This window comes from Dipteris shenzhenensis, chromosome 28 (genome assembly GCF_047967505.1).
Source record: "Dipteris shenzhenensis isolate YYH24624 ecotype China chromosome 28, Dip_SZ_1.0, whole genome shotgun sequence".
In the NCBI taxonomy this organism is placed as follows: domain Eukaryota; kingdom Viridiplantae; phylum Streptophyta; class Polypodiopsida; order Gleicheniales; family Dipteridaceae; genus Dipteris; species Dipteris shenzhenensis.
In genome coordinates, this window is record NC_141623.1 from 39,600,804 (window position 1) to 39,622,459 (window position 21,656).

The 21,656-nt window shown below is 47.8% G+C and overlaps 1 protein-coding gene across 7 annotated transcripts in view; it reads right to left on the reverse strand.

The window, feature by feature from the left end:
• LOC147883555 (receptor-like cytoplasmic kinase 185) overlaps nucleotides 1–21,656 on the reverse strand; it is a 181,790-nt gene that overhangs the window by 108,270 nt on the left and 51,864 nt on the right. For all 7 annotated transcript variants that reach the window (XM_087399871.1, XM_087399870.1, XM_087399876.1 and 4 more), the window contains exon 5: nucleotides 21,133–21,204. In XM_087399871.1, coding sequence (XP_087255997.1) covers nucleotides 21,133–21,204 — 72 coding nt within the window. The remainder of the gene's footprint in view (nucleotides 1–21,132; nucleotides 21,205–21,656) is intronic.

Sequence of the window (21,656 nt, forward strand, 5' to 3'; positions counted from 1 at the left end):
AAAGGAGCAAGGGGGCATCCCTGACGGACTGATCTGGAAATCGGAAATCTCTCACCCCTTACCCCACCAATAAGTACCTGGCTGTGGGCTGATCTGTATAAGGAAGAAACACCTCTGATCCAAGCATCAGTAAAGCCAAAACGTAGAAGGGTGCCTCCAAAAAACCCCAATCTACTCTGTCATAAGCTTTCTCAAAATCCAAAACTAGAATGGCTAGATTCTGGCCGCTCTGCATGGCCCACTCTGAGGCTTCCCAGAAAGAGAAAAGGTTATAAAAAATGCTTCTGCCATGCACAAATCCCATCTGAGTGTCATGAATAAGATTTGGGAGAAGGGGCTGCAATCGGAGGCTGATTTCCTTGGCCAGAATTTTGTAACAAGTCCCTAGAAGTGTGATGGGTCTCCACTGGGACACTAGATTTCTGCAACCTCCTTTCGGGATAAGGTGGATGAGACTTTCTGTAAGCGACCTAGGCATCTCACCAGAGTCCCGAATACCTTGCAGGGCTGAAGTAATGTAGTCTCCAATCGTATCCCAGAATGCAGCGAAAAAAGAGGGGGTAAGGCCATCCGAACCTGGGCACTTGCCCTTTTGAAGGGCTGAAAGTGCAGTCCTGAACTCTGTGTTGGTGAAAGGTGCATCAAGCAAAACATGCATATCCAGTTTCACCAACAAAGGGATGCTCTGCCAAATAACCTATCTAGCATCCTCTCTATCCCGTGTCTCAGGATCAGTAGTAAGAAGGGCGGCATAAAAATCTGAAGCTATGCGCAAGACATCATCGGGATCTACTGTCTGTAAAACCCCATGTGAGTCAATAAGTTGGGATACACTCTCTCTACTATGTCTAGGGCCAAGAGTAGAGAAAAAGTGTTTCTTGACTCTGCCACCCATCTGAATCTAGAAGGACTCCCGTGCATGAAAGGCATACTCTGCTCTCTGATCAAGCAATACCTGCTGATGAGCCCTTGCTGCAGCAAGGCGCTCCTGAATCCAAGCATCTGAAGGCCGTTTTTGCTCTTCCCTCTGCAAACCTGCCAACTGCTGGCGAACACCAATCTCACGTCTGAGAATATCTCGTCTTCTAGTACAAGCAATTGAGAGGTGGAAGTTGCTAATACCAGAAAGGGCAGCAGCTACCTGTGATGGTGTTGGGATATCTCAAGGTGTATGCCTCAGGCACACCTTATGTTTCTATGTGTGAGTGCTAAAGGCACAGTTAGGTGGTGGAGAGCCACATAGGATGATTGAAAGAATCTAGGAGCAGATTGAGGAGATGATTGTGGAGCTCTGAAGTCATCAGTGATGTCAGTGAGCATGTATGAGGTGCCTACTTAAGGACCTCACTCTTCTTCATTCTACAAGCAAGTAAAACAAGTATTCTGAGTTTGTGTCCACTCTACTCTTTCCTTTCAGCTTACCAACATGGTATCAGAGCCATTTGATCCCCCTTGAGCCCATTTCTGCCACATCATCATCTTCTTCTTCATCTTCTTCTTCTCCATTTTCCTCTTTCTTCCCAAAATCTTTGAGAGCTTGGTTCTCCACCTACAAACGACCATTGCCCAAACCCTCTGAGCTGGAAACTCCTCTAGTATGGGCGAACTTCCACCTGCAAGCAATTGAAGAAAAAACGTCTGTGGTGGCTGCCATTCTCCAAACAGCGAATTTTTTCTGTTGCTCAATACTCCCTGCCTGCTCCGCCATTGCCTGAGCCCTCTTATGAGTAGATGGGCGACCTCAAGACAAAGATTTTGAGCCATTTTTCAGGTCATTTGGTTCAGTAACGAGGGAGAAATCGTCAAAACTCAGGTTCAGCCTGTAGCAACTCTCCCGGGCAAAAGTGCGCACCATTTCGTCCAACCTCTGTGCTGGACCCTCTCTGGTATATGAGCTTTCTTTTGCTTCAGAAAGCCCTCTTTTCCTTGCTTTGAAGAGTGAACTACAAGCCCTCCAAGTTCAGCCTTTTGGTTTTGACAGTTTTGGACAAGTTTTTGAAGATGATGCTACATAAAATGCTACTCTAGCATTTCTGGTTTTTTGAAACTTTCAATAACTTTAGTACAAGTGTGGCTTCAGTTTTGTTTTGAATTGCTAGACCTGGTTTTGATTGGAAAGTATTCATTTTAGCCACTTCTATGAAGCATGTAAGTGAAAGCATCATTGTTTGAAATTTGGTCACAAGACTTTGCTACATTAAATGCTTATATTTTGAAGCATTTCAGTTGTTATTCTAAGCCCTGTAAGAGAGAAGACACTACCCAATACCTGGGTTAGAGCCTCTCATGGCTTGCTTATGCAAAATATGTGAAAAGCCAAAACATAAAGCAATGTCTTGTTATGCTACAAAGGATGAAAATGCCAACCTGACTTCCTTGTTGAAGATTGCCAAAACAATGGTTGCCAAAAAGGAAGCAACTACAGAGATCTACCCTCTCATGGCACTTTTATTTGACTCCAAGTACAAGAAAAAGATGAAGGTCAGATACCTAAGATATGCTTCTCTACACAACTATGGAGATGACAAGATAATTGTTCTCTTGAAGGATATGACTTTCAGATCCACTTGTTCTATCATAGTACCATCTTATAAGGCACTAGACACTGTCCATGTGGTAAGACCTTGCCTTGACATGGATATTTTGCCTCCACAAGATGAGGCATCCTTTGAAGATTATGCATTTTAAAACATCTCTATGCTCCAGATCTCTCCTTTTATGTCAAGGTACTCAGCCTGGATAGTCCTCCAAAATGAATGAAATAAACTATTGTGTTTTTGTGTGTTTTGTAAACACCTCTGGTCACCTTATGATGTAGGCCATGTGTATGTTTTGCTCCATGGTACCTCCTGCAGACATTGTGTGCATGTACATGCAGGGGAGATAATCATTGGAAGGTCTTTTTGTATCCCTTTTTGTTTACCTTACACCCAAGGGAACCCTTGCTAGCATGAGAACCTAGCCATAGATTAATCCTTGACCACCATGAGATGGCATGAGAAACTATGAGACTAGATGTATCCTTGACATAGCCTGAGGCATTTCCTTGAGGGGGGGTTTGTTGGGATATCTCAAGGTGTATGGCTCAGGCACACCTTATGTTTCTATGTGTGAGTGCTAAAGGCACAGTTAGGTGCCCACAAGCACAGTTAGGTGGTGGAGAGCCACATAGGATGATTGAGAGAATCTAGGAGCAGATTGAGGAGATGATTGTGGAGCTCTGAAGTCATCAGTGATGTCAGTGAGCATGTATGAGGTGCCTACTTAAGGACCTCACTCTTCTTCATTCTACAAGCAAGTAAAGCAAGTATTCTGAGTTTGTGTCCACTCTACTCTTTCCTTTCAGCTTACCAACAGATGGCAATGGCTGCCCACCCTAGACATGAGAAACCCATATCTGTAGGGCTGCCTCTGTAAGGTCCTCCTCTGTGTACAAGGCATCGGGAATCCTGATGTTGGCAGATCGGTCTCTCAGTTGAGGCTCTGAGATAGCCAGCACAACAAGAAAGTGGTCTGAAGTGGAAATCTCGGCAGCAATGCATACCGATCCACCTCTGTCAAGTGCCCAATCATCTACATAGAATCTGTCAATGCGTGCATGAATAGGCATCTGCTGCCTCCTGTTCGACCAAGAGAACAGGAGGGACTGTGGCTGAATAAGAAAGGCATTGTCGAACCAAGTATCTCTGCCACAGTAGTGAAAAAGGAAGGCATCCCAAGCTGCTCTCTCCAAAGAGTGAAGTCCTCCTTCTCTACCCCCTATTTTGTCTGACGGTAACTCAACCATGTTAAAGTCACCTCCAATCACCCATGAATCCACAATGGGGGCCCAGGAGAGCAAATCCTTCCACATAAAGAGACGTTCCCCTCTAATGTTGAAGGCATACAGGTTAAGGAAACCAACCTTACACCATCCAATCAAGAGAATAATCCACTGAGCTCTAGAGGAAATCATGACTCCGTGTCCAACAACCAAGGGGAGAACCGACTGCGAAACTGAAATAGAAGTGCCCCCCCTGGTGCCCAAGGCAGGCGACCCAAAAATATGACCAAAAAGCAGTTTGCCAGACTTAGAGCAATCACTGGCATCCAACTTGTGTTCCTGGATAAAAAGGATATCAATAGCACCTCTAGTGACACTTCGATGAAGCTAATTCTGGATCAGCTGCCTACGGCGACGGTGTGGAACTCCGCCTAGGCCCTGGATTTTCCAGCTGACTATCCTCATCGAGGATGCGTCAATTTTACGAGCAAAAACCTATGAGCAGGTTTATCCGAGCGTGTTTTTCAAGAGATTTTTAAAAATGTTTTTCTTTAGGAAACATGGTTTTTACACTTTTATTTTCACTAGAACTAGATCCCTTTATCATAAAAATATATAGACTAGTCACTCATTCATTTTTGCACAACATAATTTTCTTATTTAGAGACATCCCTTTGTACCCCTGTTATTACCTTAAAAAAGTGTTGATTCCTTTAAGAAACATTCCTCATAATCACTCTCAATGTAATAATACTATGCATATATAATTACTTATTAACACATTTATATCATATGGCAATATCTTTTTAGTGTTTTTATAGCATATTTATGGACATGTTTCTAAAGAAGTTTAAATTACTATAAATAAGTATTAACTTGGGCTTATATATCACTCTCATAAAATACATGTAATATTTGATACTATATATGATAGATTTTCCAAAATATAACTCCATAGATGTGCTCAAATGGGGTGTTCCGATCAATTTGAGTGGTTGAATGACTATATTTGGACATTGGATATGAAAGTTATGTCACTTTTAAAAGTGCTGTCCAAGGTAGTTTCGCCAGCGAAACTACCTTGGGAGACTTGCTTCAAAGGGGTTTCGCTGGCGAAACTACCTGGATGGCTTGCTTCAATGAGTTTTCTTTGAAGAAACTCTTTCATGAAGATAGGTTGAGAGAGGGTTTTCAATGTCACCCCCTATTAAGTAAAAGTTGTAAGAAGGATCATAAGGGAATTTTCATAGAGAAGTCTACTCTACATGTGGGTTTCTTCAAAAGCCATCCCATTATGCTCTCACCATTCCTACAGATTCACCTAAAGATTTTTGTATAAAATAGGCATTGCTATAATACTTTGCATATTTCTAAGTGAAACTATGTTTTCTTCTGATCGATTTTTGCCATATTTATGCATAGTTGGAAGCTTTTTTTTTCCTTCGCTCGGACGCTCGGAAGATTTCGCTCAGAAAATGCTCGTCCCCCCTCATCGACAGGAGGATGTTAGATGGAAAGGCTTACCCGACCTAGTAGAGGAGACCAGCTTCACCTGGGCCGAAACACTCCTGCTGAGGGTAGAAAACTCAATAGGTGAAAGGATCCCTACACCTGCTGAGGGGGAGGTCCTGTCAAAAGGAATCCCAATGACCAGGACTCCTAAGGTGGAGGGCAGAAACTCATCATCATCCATGAAAGTCGCTAAATCAGCCAGTGTCGAAAAAGAGTTCCTAAGAAGCAAGTCTAGCCGAGGAGTGCGAAGAAGACCTGCACTCGTGGAGGAAGGAGGAGGACCTGCCAGGCCTCTATCAGCAGATCTAGAGCTGGGAGCTGAGGAGGCCTGTGGCTGGGCTGAAGAAGGATCTATAGTCCTCATCTATGCAAACACTCCCTCAGTTGTGGCATGGACAGTTTGAGGGGGAGATGTATCGGTAGCCCCTCGTGATCAACAACGAAAATGGTTGGGGCTGGTGCATCTGAAGTCCCCTCCTGATGTGGAACTGTAGTATCTGGGGCTTCAATAGCATCCACCTCTGGAGTCTGGATGGCATCTGCCTGAATCGGATCAAGGGTCTCCTCTTGAGGTAAAGGAGCCACTCTAACCGCTCACCAACGTGGTACTAGGAGTGCTGCAGGCTTTGGGCGCCCTGCTGCCCCTGGTGGTCCTGGGGTGCGCGAAGCAAGGCGCCCTGCTGCTTCTGGTAGTCCTGGAGTGTGTGGTACAGGCCGCGGGGGAGGTGCAGACGGGGTAGTACGTGAAGGAGCCGCACCAGAAGACCTCTTGGGTCTTTTCCTCTTCCTTGGGCAATCTCTAACAAAGTGGCCAAGGGTCCTACAAATCTTGCATTGATTCTGTCTACCTGCAATCTCGATTCTCTGTTGAAAGAGAGAGCCATCTAGATGCTGAATCATGGTGTGGTCATCTAAGATGTTAGGGTCAGAGACAATGACCCTAACTCGAGTCACCCCGTCCGCTTAGACTGCCTCTGCCGAGAAAGAAGGCATGCCAGGAAGGGGGGGAATCTTAGTGACCACTCCGAAAGTGGCTCCAATAGTAGCAAGAAGTCGATGGTAAACCTGAGGAAGACCAGGAAACCTGATGAACAGTGATGTGATCTGACTGTCCTCCTCGACCGGATCGAAGCCCAAGGTGTAGGGCAAAAGAGAACACAAAGCCCGGGGATTAGCTTTGAGAACAAGGGCTGTGGACTCGGTTGATTGAAATACCCGCTTGTCTACATCTTTGAAATACCTTTTCCAAGTACAGAGATGATCTTTATCTGAAGAATAGACACAGAAATCATCCAAATATAAAGCAATAAATTCTGTTAGGTAATCCTGGAAGGTTTCTACCATAAACTTATGAAAAGATGATAGTGCATTTCTCAAAGCAAAAGGCATCACTCGGGTTGCCTAAGCATCCCATTCTGCTGTAATAAAGGCAGTTTTAGACTGATCTTCTGGAGCTATAGTAATCTAAGCTATCATTATCTTTTTCCCAGCTGAATGCTAGTGATTGCAAATGTGGGAAACTGGTTGACGCAAAATTTAGGTGGATGCTTTGTTTAGAAAGTGCATTATACAGCTCGTGTTTTTTTTAAGTGATTATGACAAATGAATAACATAAGCAAATGCTTCTGGAGCATTCTCCCCTTCATTATGGGCAACAGATTCTGCATGTTTTTCCTTGGTCTCCCACACAAGACTATCCATCTTTGATTAGGCACCATTGCCTGGGTTGGGTTGAGGTTGTGGATCTCCCTGAATGCTTGGAAAAACTTCTACAAAAAATTGCAGCTTTGTTGGGCAAGGTGGTGTGTCCACCAAGGCAAAATGGGAATTAACAAATTTTGCATATTGTGGGACATGGATGTCCCCACACCAGATCCGCATTCTATCACTGTAAATAACGTGGCAATGGGCAGTGCTTTCTACAAGGTCTCTTTCCAGGGCTTGTTTTTTTGACAGAAAGTGATATATTCCATTCAAAACGAATCATACAACAGGTGGGAGAGAAAGTACTCTATCCCTAGCCTCAACAATGTGGCAAAAAAGCCATGGTGGTGGTCTAAAATGCCACGACACCCCAAAAGGGGTCAAATGAAAAAATAATGAGCAGTCCCATGTCCTCATGAAGGATAGAAGTCTCCCACGAGCTGCCAAAGAGGTGCCTGTACACCGCTCCCACTGACTCCTGAGAGTGAAGATAATCTCCCCAAATGGAAGCGAGAGTGTCAGCCTCCGTGCATAAATGGCCCCCAAGGACAAAAGAACATCGCGAACACCATATCCGCCATAGAGTAATGCTGGAAATCACCTCCTAGGCTGACCCTGCAGGTGAAGTAGGCATGGAATCCTGAGTAGGTACAGGTACCAAAAGTAAATCCTGTGGCTCCATGCTGCTGACATCTGTGGGACCCAGTCTCTGGCGACGCTGCATGAAGAAACCGTGGTCTTCTAGCTCTGACTCAGAGAGCAAAGTCTCCAGATCCTCTCCCGCAAAGGGCAGCACCCCATGTCATCAGAAAGGACTCGGATGTAACATATGAGAACAACCTGAATATACCTGTCCATACCACTCTAGAGCTGGGGCAGCTCCATAAACAATGCTTACTAGATTCCTCTGCAAGCTGACAATGCATACACAAGGAGGGTCTACCCATCTTCTAAAGCCAAGTACCCACAGGTATACCCCTATGTATAGTGAGCCAAAGAAAATAGGAGACTTTCCTGGCTATACCGATGCCCCAAAAGTGAGTCCAGTAGCTCAGCAAGAGCTCTGCAGTAAGTCCCTGTGCGTGCCAATGCTGTGAGGCAGATGGTAGGTGATGAGAGTCTCTCTGCTGAAGCCTGTAACCTGCCCTCGTCGAGTACTGGAAAAAGGAAAGAGGACGGCCGCCTGCCACCGGAGCAAGCCACGTCCAATCACCTGGGTCCCAGTCGAGCTCCGCGAGAGGTCGACCCTGAAAAATCCAAAGTCTCCATCTAGGATCCTCTGCAATGGTCAACCTGGAAGGATCTGTGGCCCATTCCTTACCCAGGCAACCAATGACCCTGACCCTCTGCCAAAGGAGCTCCTGTCGATCCAGGGGCTGAGTGGGATACAATCGGTGAGAGGAGTCCGACTCAAAATAAGTAAATGGTGCCGGTCCTAAACGAACTCCCATGCATAGGCCAGCCTCACTAAAGCAACCTGACCAAGTAGAGATGGGATGAACATAGGCTGGATCTGTAAGCATATCCCTCCACTCCTGAGGAATAGCTCTCATGATCAGTAATCTGGTGGCAACAATCTGTCCAAGTGGCCCGTGTCTATCTCTGATCTCCTCCTCTGACATCTCCACACCTCCCCTGAACCAGTCTCTGACTGTCACAACCCCCTGAGCATGCCATCTGGCCAAGGGAGTCCTAAGTTTTGTACCAGGGGAAGATCCCTGATACCGAACCAGGGGGTTATGATAAAGTGGCTGTCGAGCAATTTCCTCTCTGGAGGATGGAACTGCTCTGATGAGGTGCTCTCGAAAATGATCCCATATCTGAATAAGCCTTTTCACAAGTGGTGAGGAAGGCTGAGAATGCTGGTCCGTCAGGAAGATCCAACTGACTCTACCTGCCCCCACTGGCCTGCCGCTCTAGGGGTGCACTGGTGAATCCCATGCAGTAAGAATTGCTTCCACGGCTGATCTCCTGGAGTCAAACCTCTAACAAGAAGTTTGACTAAAAGGGCTCTGCCCTCTGATGAAAAGAGAATGAGGAAAACTCTGAATCAATCTCTGAAGTCTGGATACCTCCACTCTTGCGTTCCGATCTCTGATTCTGAGCTTTTCCTTCTCCTCTTTTGCCCTCAACTGGCAGGCCATGCTGACTCTAGCCAAAGCCCCCTCTACCCACATCAGCCATCCTTGATCCACAGGAGTGTCCTCTGACAACCAAGCCTCTCTCAACCGTTCCATGAACTCTGTGTCCTGAAAACAAAATCCAGAACTCTCACTGAGCCTGTGCTCTCCAATCGAGACGTAGGAAGAATCTGTAAAAGGACTGGAGCATGGTCAGATAAAACATAACCCGGGTGGATCCCAATCTATCCTCCTCTGGCCTGGCCCCATTGGCCAATATAAAACCTGTCAAGTCTGACCAAAGAAAGAGAGCCATGGAAAACCCCGGACCAAGAGAACTGAAGACTGTCAGCCAAGTGACAAAAGTCATCCAGTCGAGCTGCATCATGAAGTCCAGCATCCAAAACAAAACTATCCCACTCCACTCTCTCCCTATCAGAAAGGCCACCCTCTGTTTGACCCGCCTTGTCTTCAGAGAATTCAACCATGTTGAAATCTCCTCTAACAATCCAGGTGTCTGCCTGAGGAAGGGACTCTCTGAGCTGTCCCCAAAAAACACGTCTATGGGCTGGATCCGTGGGAGCATACACATTGAGAACACCAACTGCTGTGCTCTCAATGTGAAGAATAACATAGCATGCTCTGCTCTCCACTAATGTACCCTCTTGGGTGATCTATGAGGCCCACCTAGCTGAAACTGAAATGCAAACTCCTCCCCTCGTGCCATCCGCTGGGCTCCAATATGTCCGGCTCTGTCCTCTGAGTAAGGACCTGCATCTGTCAATCCTGTCTTGGGAGAGCTTATGCTCCTGGATAAGCACAATGTCTGGAGGGGACCCTGAGGAAATAAACCGAAGGGAGTCCCTAAGCAACTGCAATCTAGGAACTCCCAATCTACGACCATCTGCATCTGAGGTAAATCTGCGGCCGTTCAGTCCTCTCACATTTCAAGAAATGATGGACAACCTAGACATCAGATGGAAGTGAGGGTGTGTCAGTGGCAACCGCACAAAACTCTCTCTCTGATGGCGCAATCCAAAGTCGGTCTCTAATCAAACTCCAAATCTGCCCCAACTCATGTAAAATGGCTCCATCCAAGGGAATAGTACTCTGGCGTGAACTGAGGAGCTAAAAGTCAAACCAACCAGCACTCCTGGGTAAATCAAAGTCTCCCTGAATCTCAAAGAACAGAAACAGAAAGGCCCTGCCACTGAAGCCAGGTCGAAGAGTCCTAGGGCAAGAATGAATTTGCGAGCCGACAATACGATGAACCGATGAAAATTGAGTCATGCACATGAGCTGTCTAGCAATCTCGCTGTCAAGTAACTCAACTGACCAGCTTTCGCTCCCCCGAGAGCGAAAGCTACCTGCGGAGAAACGAAGAACGTGCCCCTCTCTGGAGAGAGTAATAGATCCCAAGTACTCCTCTACCTCCTCTGACCGACGGCAAAATACCGGTAGAAGTTCCAATCGAGTGAGGGAGTTTGTGATAACCCCTCGAGCCAAAAAGGGCCAAAACTCAATGGGCAGATCTCTGTCAACCATCCTGGGGTTAGGTCTAGGAGTCAGAAGAGCTGAAAAGGGCTGAGCCGTCCTGACTCTGCTCCTGGAATAGGTGAGAGGGAGAGGAAGAATCTGCGACGAGGTGTCTGTCCGCGTGGGTGACTGATACTCTCGCTCGATCTCGTCTACTAGGATCTCCCAATCCTCACGCCTATCTGGGTATTGAGCAAAATCTGTGACCGCACTTGCAAAAGATCTGGATAAACCAGGAGTGAAAAGCTGCGAGGACGAGGCTGTACTGGGAGGGGTGTCTAAAAGGACGCTCCGCATAGCAACAAAGGAAGGTATTGTGCGACGGGGCTGTGAAAGGGGTCTTGAAGGAACCTCGTACAGGCGCATGAGATCCTGGGACGGGCTCTCACTCTGACCTATGTCGTAAAATACCACTCTCTCAATGGACTACTGGGGAGAGGCATCCATCACAGTAACTGGAGCCTGAGCAGTCTCCTGCTGAATAACTGTCTCCGTAACCAATATCTGAACCTCCGGGGTAGTAGTGTCGAGAGTCATCAAATCCTGAGCTAATGTCTCCTGCACAGTGTGAAGACTTGCATGTGGATGGTCCTCCGCATCTCCCCTTTCCGGGGTCTCCTGCACATGTGTCTCGACTCCCTGAGCTACCGTCTCCTGCACAGTGTCAAGACCTGCCTACGGATGGTCCTCTGCATCTCCCCTTTCAGAGGTCTCCTGCACATGTGTCTCTCGACTCCCTGAGCTACCGTCTCCTACACAGTGTCAAGACCTGCCTGCGGATGGTCCTTTGCATCTCCCCTTTCCGGGGTCTCCTGCACATGTGTCTCAACTCTCTGCCATCTGTGAGCTCGTACCTGGGGCTGCTCGTACTGCTGGCTCTCTCTCTGTCTCCATCTCCTCCGAGCTCTCCGTGAAAGCTGTTCCACTGGAGGCACCTCCAGGTCCTCCGAGTCCACTGTAGGCTCCCCCAGAGGAGTCTCCTCTCATTCTGCTGAATGAGTCAAAGCAAGCTCAGAGACCCCTGAAGGTTGAACTGTAGGCTCTGGGTCACTCATAGGATGAGAAGGATCTGGAGTCTCTGATTGAGGCTGACGACTGGGGCAATCCCTAATAAAATGACCTCTCTTCCGACAAAAAAGACACTGATCAGGAAGCCCCTCGTACAAAACCCTCTGCTGCATCTAGACCCCATCTCCCGTGGAGTATGAAATCAAAGTAGGCAAAGGTCGAGGAGGGGGGAACTCTGAAGTGAGTTTGATCCTCGTAACACTTGTACCAGCAAGTGACTGAGCATAGGAAAGTCTAGCACCTGATGGGATGACTGTACCTGCCACGCTAGCCATATGCTCCATAGCTCTGCGACAAGAGTTGACCTCATCTGGAAGTCCAGGGAAAAGCATCCAAAAAGAGACCTGATGCGGTCCCGGGGAAGTAGTACTGAATTGCTTCCGCCAAGGCCACAAATGGATGACGCTGCTCTGAAACTGAATCGGTGAGCTCATAAGTACTCTTTGAGCCTGCTCTGCAGACTGAAGGCCAAAAGAAAAGTACCCTCTGCCAAGCAATCGGAAAACCGTAACTGAGACACCCAATGAGGCCATGCTGGTGTACACCCAATCACGTAACTGTTGGCCTCTACCGGGTAGAAAGCCAATAATGTGCGTCAAACGAAAACCCTCCTCTGCTACCTCAATCATCTGCACAATGTCAGGAGGAAAAGAAACTATGACTTCGATCTCCTCAGGTTCGGCGAGGGAGTGGCATTAGTGTCCTCCATTGTCTCAGCTTGCGCTCTCCTGAGGGGAGGAGCTACCTCTGCTGAAAATACCCACCAAGAACTCACAACCAACCTCTAGAATCCCAAAAAACCCCTGGTTAAAGAAAGCCCCAAGCTTCAGCCTGCGTGGAATGAAAACAGGCCGCTCAATGCTGAAGTAGAAAGCTCCGCCAATGTCTGGAAGCAGCCCAGGAGCTCAGCTCTCCGGAACACGAGCAGAACAGCCCCGGAGAGGGCCTTGAAGCAGCCCAGCCTGAAGCGCAAGGGAGGGGCAGACAACAGCCTGAAGGGCGGCCTAGATGGCAGCCTGAAGGGGCGCGACCAGCAGCAGCCAGCAGGACCAGCAGGGTGCGCAGCAGCCAGTCGGGCTGTAGGGGGGGGCCACAACGCGAGCGGGCTGAAGGGGGGGCACGACCACCAGGGCAACCTGCAGCCAGACGGGCTGAAGAGGGGGGGCGCGATGCGACAGCAGGCTGAAGGGGGGGGCGCGATGCGAGAGGGCTGAAGGGGGGGCGACTTGAGCAGGGCGCTGCCAAGGGACCCTGTGCGACCTAGGCAGCAGGGCGCTGCCAAGGGAGCAGGGCGCGACCAAGGGGCAGGGCGCTGCCAAGGGCTGGATGAGGGCGACGGGTAGAGGTGGGCAGCAGCAGACGGGAGCTCCTCCAAGCGATCTCCTATTCATGAATATAGTCTTGATTGGATCGGCTTGTTTTTTTTTTCTTTCATGAAAAGTACTTCATTAAGTATGAATAAAAACCGCAGAGCAAGCTCAAGTGCAAGCTCAAGTGCGGGAGTACATCATGTCAAGCATGAGAAAAAACAGCTCAGAATGAGCAAACAAAAATCCCAGGTGGCTGCTGAAAATGCCACCTCATCCCTGAAGGAGAGTTAGAGAAGAAAGGACAATCCTTCCAGACTCTGAGAAAAGCAACCCTCCTAGCAATAGCAATCTTGGAGGTTCCCTGTATGTTCACCCAAATGGCCATCAAAGTGTGTATAGTATCTGTCCAGATACTGGCCATAGTCTGAGAATGCAGAGCTTGTTTTGAAAGGGGGTAATGCGGGAACTGGGATCGAATGTCTTCTCAAGGTCAATGCCATGTTATTGGGTGTAGCCTTTAGCAAACAAGGAGGGCTTTATAACAGTCAACATTGCTATCAACATTGCCTTTCAATCTGTACACCGACAGCATGCTTGCCAACAAGCAAGTCACCCAACTCCTACATGCCGTTAGCATGAATGAAATCAAGTTCAGCTCTCATTGCTTGCAAATGCATCTCGGTGACAAAGAGGTTCCTCGTTATAGGCAGTGGCAATCAATGCATCATCAAGAAAATTGTCACACATGTGTCTTTGCGACCTCTAGTGTGGGCAGCCAAGGGTGCAACTTGCTTGCTGTCCCGTAAGTGTCCAAGAGCCACCTTGGCACTGTCTTGCTGTCTAATGACAGCCCTCTCCTCTTGAATTGCTTGATCGATTGCATGTTCATCATGCGGCTGCAAACCAGTCTGAGCATGGGGAGCCTGAGGAGGCTGAGAGCTGCTAGAAGCAGGTGGAGTTTGAACCTGCAAAATCTGATCTGAGTCTACACCAGGCTAAGGAGGGGCAGCAAGGTGTCAAACACATCTGTGGCATCCACATTATGCTGTCTTTTGCAGTCCATCCAAGGTAAATCTGCATGCATGCTCAGCGAAAATAACATCCCTACTAACAATAACCTTCCTTGTAGTGGGCTGAAACAACCTATAATCTTTTCTTTGTGAAAGAAAGAAAGAAAGCTGCATGCATGCTCAGCGAAAATAACATCCCTATTAACAATAACCTTCCTTGTAGTGGGCTGAAACAACCTATAAACTTTTCTTTGTGAAAGAAAGAAAGAAAGAAAGTTTATTAAAGTCTTTGGAAGACCGATGGGTCTATGAGACACTGAAAAACCTGGTACAAATGAGCTGTGGTGGTGGAGCTACTAAACGAGCATCCACACCAATGCAAATGCAAAAAATGCAGAATGTCAATACTAAATCATGTACAACATAGTCATGTCGGTAGTCAACTATCTCATCATCATCATCATCATCATCATCACCATCACCATCACCATTAGGATATCAGGGTGGATGAGGCAATGGGGGCATGAAATCGGCGATAGAGTGTTGTCAGCCACTCAAAGGTGCAGCCCCGGCATGTCTCTTGGTAATAGCTCTGTGTCTAACCAGGGCTATTGTGACCCCCGTCGGGCGGGACCCGACTCTAAACAGGGAGGGGATGTCCCCAAGTGTGATCTGTGTGTCAACCCTCTGTCTGAGCTATCGGGTCACAGGCTTCGGGAAACGGTCATGTCAAGGCCTCGTCCCATGAGTGTCCATGTGATCTGGCTGAAAAATGTCAGTGATAGAGCTCTGAGAGGGATCAGCCAAGGAAAAAGTCTGCTCCTGTCTCCGTGCTCGAAGTATCCTCTCGCCGTGTCTGAGTGCCTCATGAATGAAACTTGTCAAACATCGCTAGTCTAGGTAGGAGATGAATCGGGCCAAAATCCCATAGCTGTCTTTGAAGAGGCAGTAGAAACGTCCGCGGATCTCATAGTAAACAGGACACCTGAAGATGAAGTGCTCCTTTGTCTTAACCTCCTGCATGTCACACAAAGTGCATATGCGCCTCTCCCTGGGTAGTCGCTCTGCTCTGCCGCTCTCGATACTTAGTCTATGTGAAGAGGCCTGGAACTGCCCAAGAAAGATCCTCAGTGAGTGGGGTAAGTAAATCTGCGTGTACCCTAGTGGGTCAATGAAACCCTCCGCTGTGATATGTAAGAAGTGATCTCTGTAGAAGCTCAGCTTCACTAGCCAGGTCCGGAATGTGTGTAGCTATAATAGATCCTCACGGATAACCTAGTTGACCTTGTGTGATAGGAGAGGAGAAAACAAAGCATCCATGTTGTACTAGAAGGGAGGTTGTCTGTCCATGTGGAGCCCCAGTCCCTCAAACCATCTCTCTGTTCATGCATACAAGCACCTCTGGTCCCCTCTTGCTGCAAGTGCCATAGAAGAGGACAGTGCTAGCCATGGTAGCCTGCTATGCCCTGAGGTGTAATCCCCATATTCCCTGACTCAGTACAGATACGTGATGACCTGAAATGCAACATCTAGCTGTAATGGGGGTGACCCAAACTCTGCCCGAATGATCTAGTGAGGAGCGGATAGCTTACCACGGATCATCCGTGATAACATGAGAAACTGTAGCCTCTCCACCCTAGCCCACTCTGTATCCACAAGTCTGGCCCCCAGCATGGATTGCCATACATCCCCGTTGGATGGACCAAGGAGTAAAAAAGTAACGCTTTGGTCCGTGGATCTTGAAAGTGAGAGTGGAAGCACTGGTGAATGAAGCATATCCTCTGCTCAAGCGTGCCTGCATCGCAGGTCTCATAGTGAGGATGGGTCCGGAAAAGACAACCCCAAGATAAGTGTATGATAAAACTACCTCAACAGGTGACCCATCAAATGGAAATTGCTCTTGGCACATGACAGCTCAAGATGTATTAAAGATCATAACCTTGTTTTTACCCAGGTTGACGTTCAAATCATGAATCACAAAAGGATTGTAGTGCGTCAAGGTGTCTCTAGAGCCCCTCTACTGAGGAAGACAAGAGAGCCACATCATCTGTATAAAGCAATATTCGGATCAGCATACCTGCAAGAGAGCAACCTACCCCACCTGTGCCTGCATCACTGTCTCAAGCTCGTCAATGTAGAGGCCAAACAAGCTAGACGATAATGGACACCCTTGTTTGACCCCGATTGTGCTCATGATCTCGTCTGTCCACCAAGATCCTGCCAGGACTCTGCTTGAAACTCTCTTGTAAAGTGCCATGATAGCCAAAATGATCTCCTGGTCGTAACCCAAATCCTGTAGGCGCCGTATGAGGCGGGCTCTTGGAACCGTGTCAAATGCCTTGCGAAAATCCACAAAGCAACAGTAACCCTCTGCTTCCGTGCCCTTGCCTCCTTGATGATACATCTAAGCTTGAGAATGTGGTCCATGGTCCCGTGATCACGCCGGAATCCGGCCTACCCTGCTGCTCTAAGTCCTCAACACTCCGTAAATCTTCTGACCTTAGAATCAAGTACTGATGCATAAATCTTGGACATGACATGTCCAATCATAATGGTCCTGTAGTTCTCCGGACTCATGGGATCCCCTGCCGCCTTGTGAATGGGTGAGATAGTATTAACGGTCCACGTGCATGGAAACCCCAAACAAACAGCTTCATTGAATAGCTTTGCTAAGATCAGGGCTAGGAGGTTAATCCTATATGCAATGAACTCAGTGCATAGTCCCTCATGATCCTTTGCTCGGCCATTATGAAGTTTCATTACGGCATCCTTTACCCCCCCCCTAGTGAAGAGAGTGCAAGATGTGGGGCGTGGCATATGTGAGGTTAGGGACTAGCTGATTTGGGATATCATAAAGTGTGCGTGCATAATCAAACCACACCTGAGTGTCAATGAGTGGTGAGGGGGACCGTCCCTCTAGAAATCTCCACCAAAAGTCGTTAGAGTTGTTACTGAACAAAATATTGAGTAGCTCCTCCTCGTTCCGACGAACAAAGTCTAGTTTCTTTCTGCGTACCAATCGATGGTACTCGCATAGCATCTCTGGTTTGCTCGGAAGATTGTTTTTGGTTTTGAATTTGAGCTGACGGCTTAAAGCCTTACACTCATCATCGTACCAGCTATTACAAGGCACGGTCCTAGGGGGTGGTGGGCGGGTGGAGCAGGTGATGTGGGAGAAAGCGTGAAGAGTAGTCTCGTGTAGTGAGCGGGTGACTAGGATAGCATGATCCTCTAATAGGGGTATGAAGTCAATGTAGGCGAGAAGTATGTACAAACGGCTAGAGTAAGTAGGTGAGTGATCGCGATCAAAGCATATATCATGGTAGGTGTAGTAAGATTTCAGCGGGGTGGAAAGTGCTGCACGACAAGAAGTGGAAATGCTAAACAAAAGATAGGTATGATCAGCCCCTAGAGGGAGAGGTGCTACGGTAAATTCAATGGTGCGAGATGTGAAGGCAGGGGATTCCATGATGTAGTCAACAACACTGGAGCCTCCCCCATGTGGAAAGCACGTGAAACCACCTGAGGTGGGTCATCTGTCAAGACCATTATAAATAATGAGATCATGCATCCTGCCGAGGTCTAGTAGGTCCTGCCCATAAGATGTGAACGGTCCTCGTCTGTTGCCAAAACCCGTAGCATACCTACCTCCTCAAGGTCAATGTCTAGCAGTAGAGTGGAATCATCCTTGAAGTCGAGGAGTGGTGCCTGACGAGCGCTTGTCGTCACGTTGAAGTCCCCAACTAGGAGGACTTCTCCGTAGCTAGAGAAGTCAACAATGGACTAATAAAGAGCAACAAATGGAGATGTCTCATCCTCACCTCAAATATCTCTAGCAAAGTGGGAGGTCTCACGGGGAAGTAGCAAACTGCAATAAACAGATCCCGGCTGTCCATGTGCCGAATCCGGATCCAAAGAAACCTGGAATATGCATCTCTTCCTTCTACTGAGATGGCCCCCAAAAGTATGGATCTCTACGACTCCTCCTGACCCTCGAACCCCTCATGTATCCATCATCTCATCTCTATAGGCAGACTCCCATGTATACCCGCTGACTACTAGTAGTGGGCGCTCTAGACCTTGATGTGTCTCTGTATAAAAGACTATGTCGTGACCTATATAGGATTTCGAGAAGTTCCGTGGTTCTGACCATAAGGTAGCATTACAGTTCCAGATGGTGCAGGATAGGGTCTTGGATATCTGAGTCTCATAGACCCTACCTCCCTCTGTGGGAGGGGAGGTGGGTGCCCAACGGGGGCATGTAAGGAGTCGTCCATCTCGTACTTTTGCCCACTTCCCATCCTTGCAGGCCTGATCCTGCTCCTGCAACAAGAAGCGTCTCTCCTCAACCTGCAGTGGAGTGAGGTCCTCATCCATGGAGATTGTTGGCTGGTCTTGTAAGGCTGACCTACGACGTAAAGCCGAAAGTCGTGCCTGAGCATCATGGAACCATATGATCAGGGGCTGCTCTCGGTTGGGGTCCGTCCCCACCTACCATGCTCTCTCAATCTTGTGCTGAGTCACCCCTAGAATAGTGGCCACGAAGGTCGCCGTCGCATTTGCCATCAGTGTAGCCTCAGTGCATGGGATCCCACGTACTCTAATCTTGAGAGCCTTACTGGCTCTCTACTGCTGCTCTAGGAGGGTAGCCAATATGGTTACCCTTGCAGGTTTCTGTTTGGCTACGTCAACCCATCTCGACGTCTTCTCGATGGTAGATTGCATGCATGCAATCTGTGCCTCCACTACTGAGGTGCTCCCTGGGACTGTGTGTGTAGCAGTGATCTCTTGACAGAGCTGTGAGATCTCCTGTCTGAGTCCCTGAATAAGATCAGCCTAGTCTCGGATAGCCTGAGACTGCTCTTGTATGAGACGCGCCTGCCCTTGGGTGAAGCGTGTCTACTCTTGTGCGAAGCATGACAGCTCCATCTCGCGCTCTCGGATACTATGTACCTCCATCAACAAGTTCTCCAAAGCCTCTGATGGGTCAGCTCGTCCGTGCCCTAGCATAAACTGAAAAGACTGTGGCATGAAAGTGTGAGGATGAAACTGGAGGCTGGGTGATGACTGGGTGAGATGAGTGCGATGTGGAGATTATAGTGGCTTGGATGAGGCGATCCAAGCAGGGTGTGGGAACTATCATAATCGGTGAGAAAACCATAGCGGGAGAATGGAGAGATAGAAGAGATGATGTCAGTAACAACCCCTCTATCCCAGGGGAGGGTGGAGCAATCGATGTTATGGGTATGGATATATCACTGCCAGTAGCTGTAGCTGCGGATGTAGAGGCTTTGGATGGAACTGGAGCTGAAACTAAAACTGAGGCTGACACTGAAGCTGAAATTGAGGCTGGCGCTGAAGCTGAGGATGAGGATGTAGTTGAGACGGAAGCTGAGACGGAAGCTGAAGCTAAAGCTGAGGCGGAGGTGGACCCTGCCTTTGCTTTGCTGTCAACTCTGAGTCCACTTTGGTTGTAGTGTGTTCGCATCCTTGAGTTTCACTTGTGTTTGTTTCTTGGTTTTGTCGTCTTTCTTGGCGGCTTTATCCATATCTTTGCCACCTTTCTCGATTTCTTTTGGTTGATCCCGTGTTCAGTGCAGGTCTTATTGCAAGAGCAAGAGCATGAGCCCCCACCCCATGGCGAAGTCACACCTAGTCCTAGGGGCTGAAAATGAAGAGGAAGTGAGAGGCTATGGGAGAGGGGGATTTCGAGGCAAGAGGTTGGGGGGGAGGCTAGGAGAGAGGAGGAGCAGAGGCAGCGACGACGGGGAGCGGGAGAGCTCCACGGAGGGGGCTAAAGGCGAGGTTGCAGGTTGAGCGGGGGTAGATGGAGGCTGGCGGAGTGGTGTGCGGGGGAGCACCGCAGCACGTAGGCACAGGAGGGGTCGGGAGAGAAGGGTGGAGGAGAATGGAGAAAGGCGGACCGGCAAGGGCGGCTGGCAGTGGAGCTACAGGGCGGGCGAGAGCTGCAAGGCGGCAGAGAGCGGGCGGGGCTGTAGGGCGACGAGGAGTTGCAGGGCAGTGGGCAGAGCAGGCGGAGTAGGGGCGGAGGAGCAGCGAGCAGGAGGGGAGGCGGAGCAGCAAGGACGGGAGGCAGACCTTTTCAACAAAGCACTACCCAAAGAAAAGCTTGAAGCTTTTCGCAAAGCTATGTACATGCATTTGTTGAACATGCATTTGATAGCCTTATCCTACAATCTATGCCTCAGCTAAGAGGGAATATGAGCAAATGCCAAAGATCCAAACACTCTCATGTGAGAAAGCACCGGCTTACAACCTGTCCATGCCTCATAAGGTGTAATTCCTTGGTGATTTCCTTGCAGGCGTGCCAATGCTCCTCTCCTTTTGGCTCTAATGGCTTGGACAATGATCTCATTCCGCTCATGGGAGTGCAATCTTCTCATGGGCATATTATTCCTTGAGATACCACTCCCATAGGTGGTTCTATTTCTACCCATGTGTGATTTCATTATTGGGTCCATTTCCACCATTGAGTTGGTTATGTTGTTCCCATGTATGGTTCCATTGTTGGGTTCAGTTTTGCCACTGAGTTGTTGAACTCTTTGGTCTCCACTCCACTAAACTCCCATGTTCAAGTAACCACTTTTGAGGTTTGTCTATACACCACTATCTTTCCTTTGGTTCCTTGGTGTGCCACTAGGCCTTTGCATCTAAGCTCCATCCCTTGTTCTATTAATATCTTATAGAGCAAGGGAAATTAACAAAAATGCCAATGTAGTGTACATTACAACAGCAGACTTTGTTGCAATTGAATGTCACTGTGTACCTATGCTTGGAATTGATAGGATAATTTGTTTGTAATTCGATCTATTACACATACATTTGTTCGCAGTTGATTAATCATCTAAACTTTCGTTCAAAAGCTATTTTTTTTTCTATAAAAAAGTACCTTCAATTAGAACATCTGAAAACAATATGGACAGTCAACTAAACTCCAGTACTATGCAATTTGTTCAAAAACTAATTGTTTCCTTTTAACTTTTGCTAGGCGTCCACAGTGGGCTTGATCTTTTGCAAATGACTATACTCGTTCCAAAAAATGGTTGATTAACATAAAGGTAATTCAACAGCAATGCAAGTTAACTCACAAAGTCTCCAAGTTCAAAAGATTTTGAAACGATCCTGGGATGTTTCCAATTAGTTCATTGTTTTGCATTAGTCTGAAAGAGCAAAAAAAAAATGTCATGGCTTTGTTGAACTTTAAAAAAAAACTGAAACACCTATGAATGTGACGATTTGGGCAATCACTTTTTCATTAGGTTGATAAGAAGAGGACTCCCACAAGAAAAATAATAATCTTTTCACATCGTCACTTAATCATTTTTTTTAAAACGAAAAGAAACTTTCTAGTAAGGCTTGAAAAACACCATACAGCTTCCAAAAGGAGCTAATAAATGATGCAGCTCGATTGGACGACTTTCGTCACTTGGCTGATAGTCTTCAGTTCTCTTGGTCTGGGGTTTGCCATGGCTCCCTCTCTTTGGCTAGGCTTGACAGGTTCTATATTGGCCATTGGGGCCAGGCCAGAGGAGGACAGATTGGGACCCGCCCGGGTTATGTTTTATCTGACCATGCCAATCCTATTACAGATTCTCCCTACCTCTCGATTGGA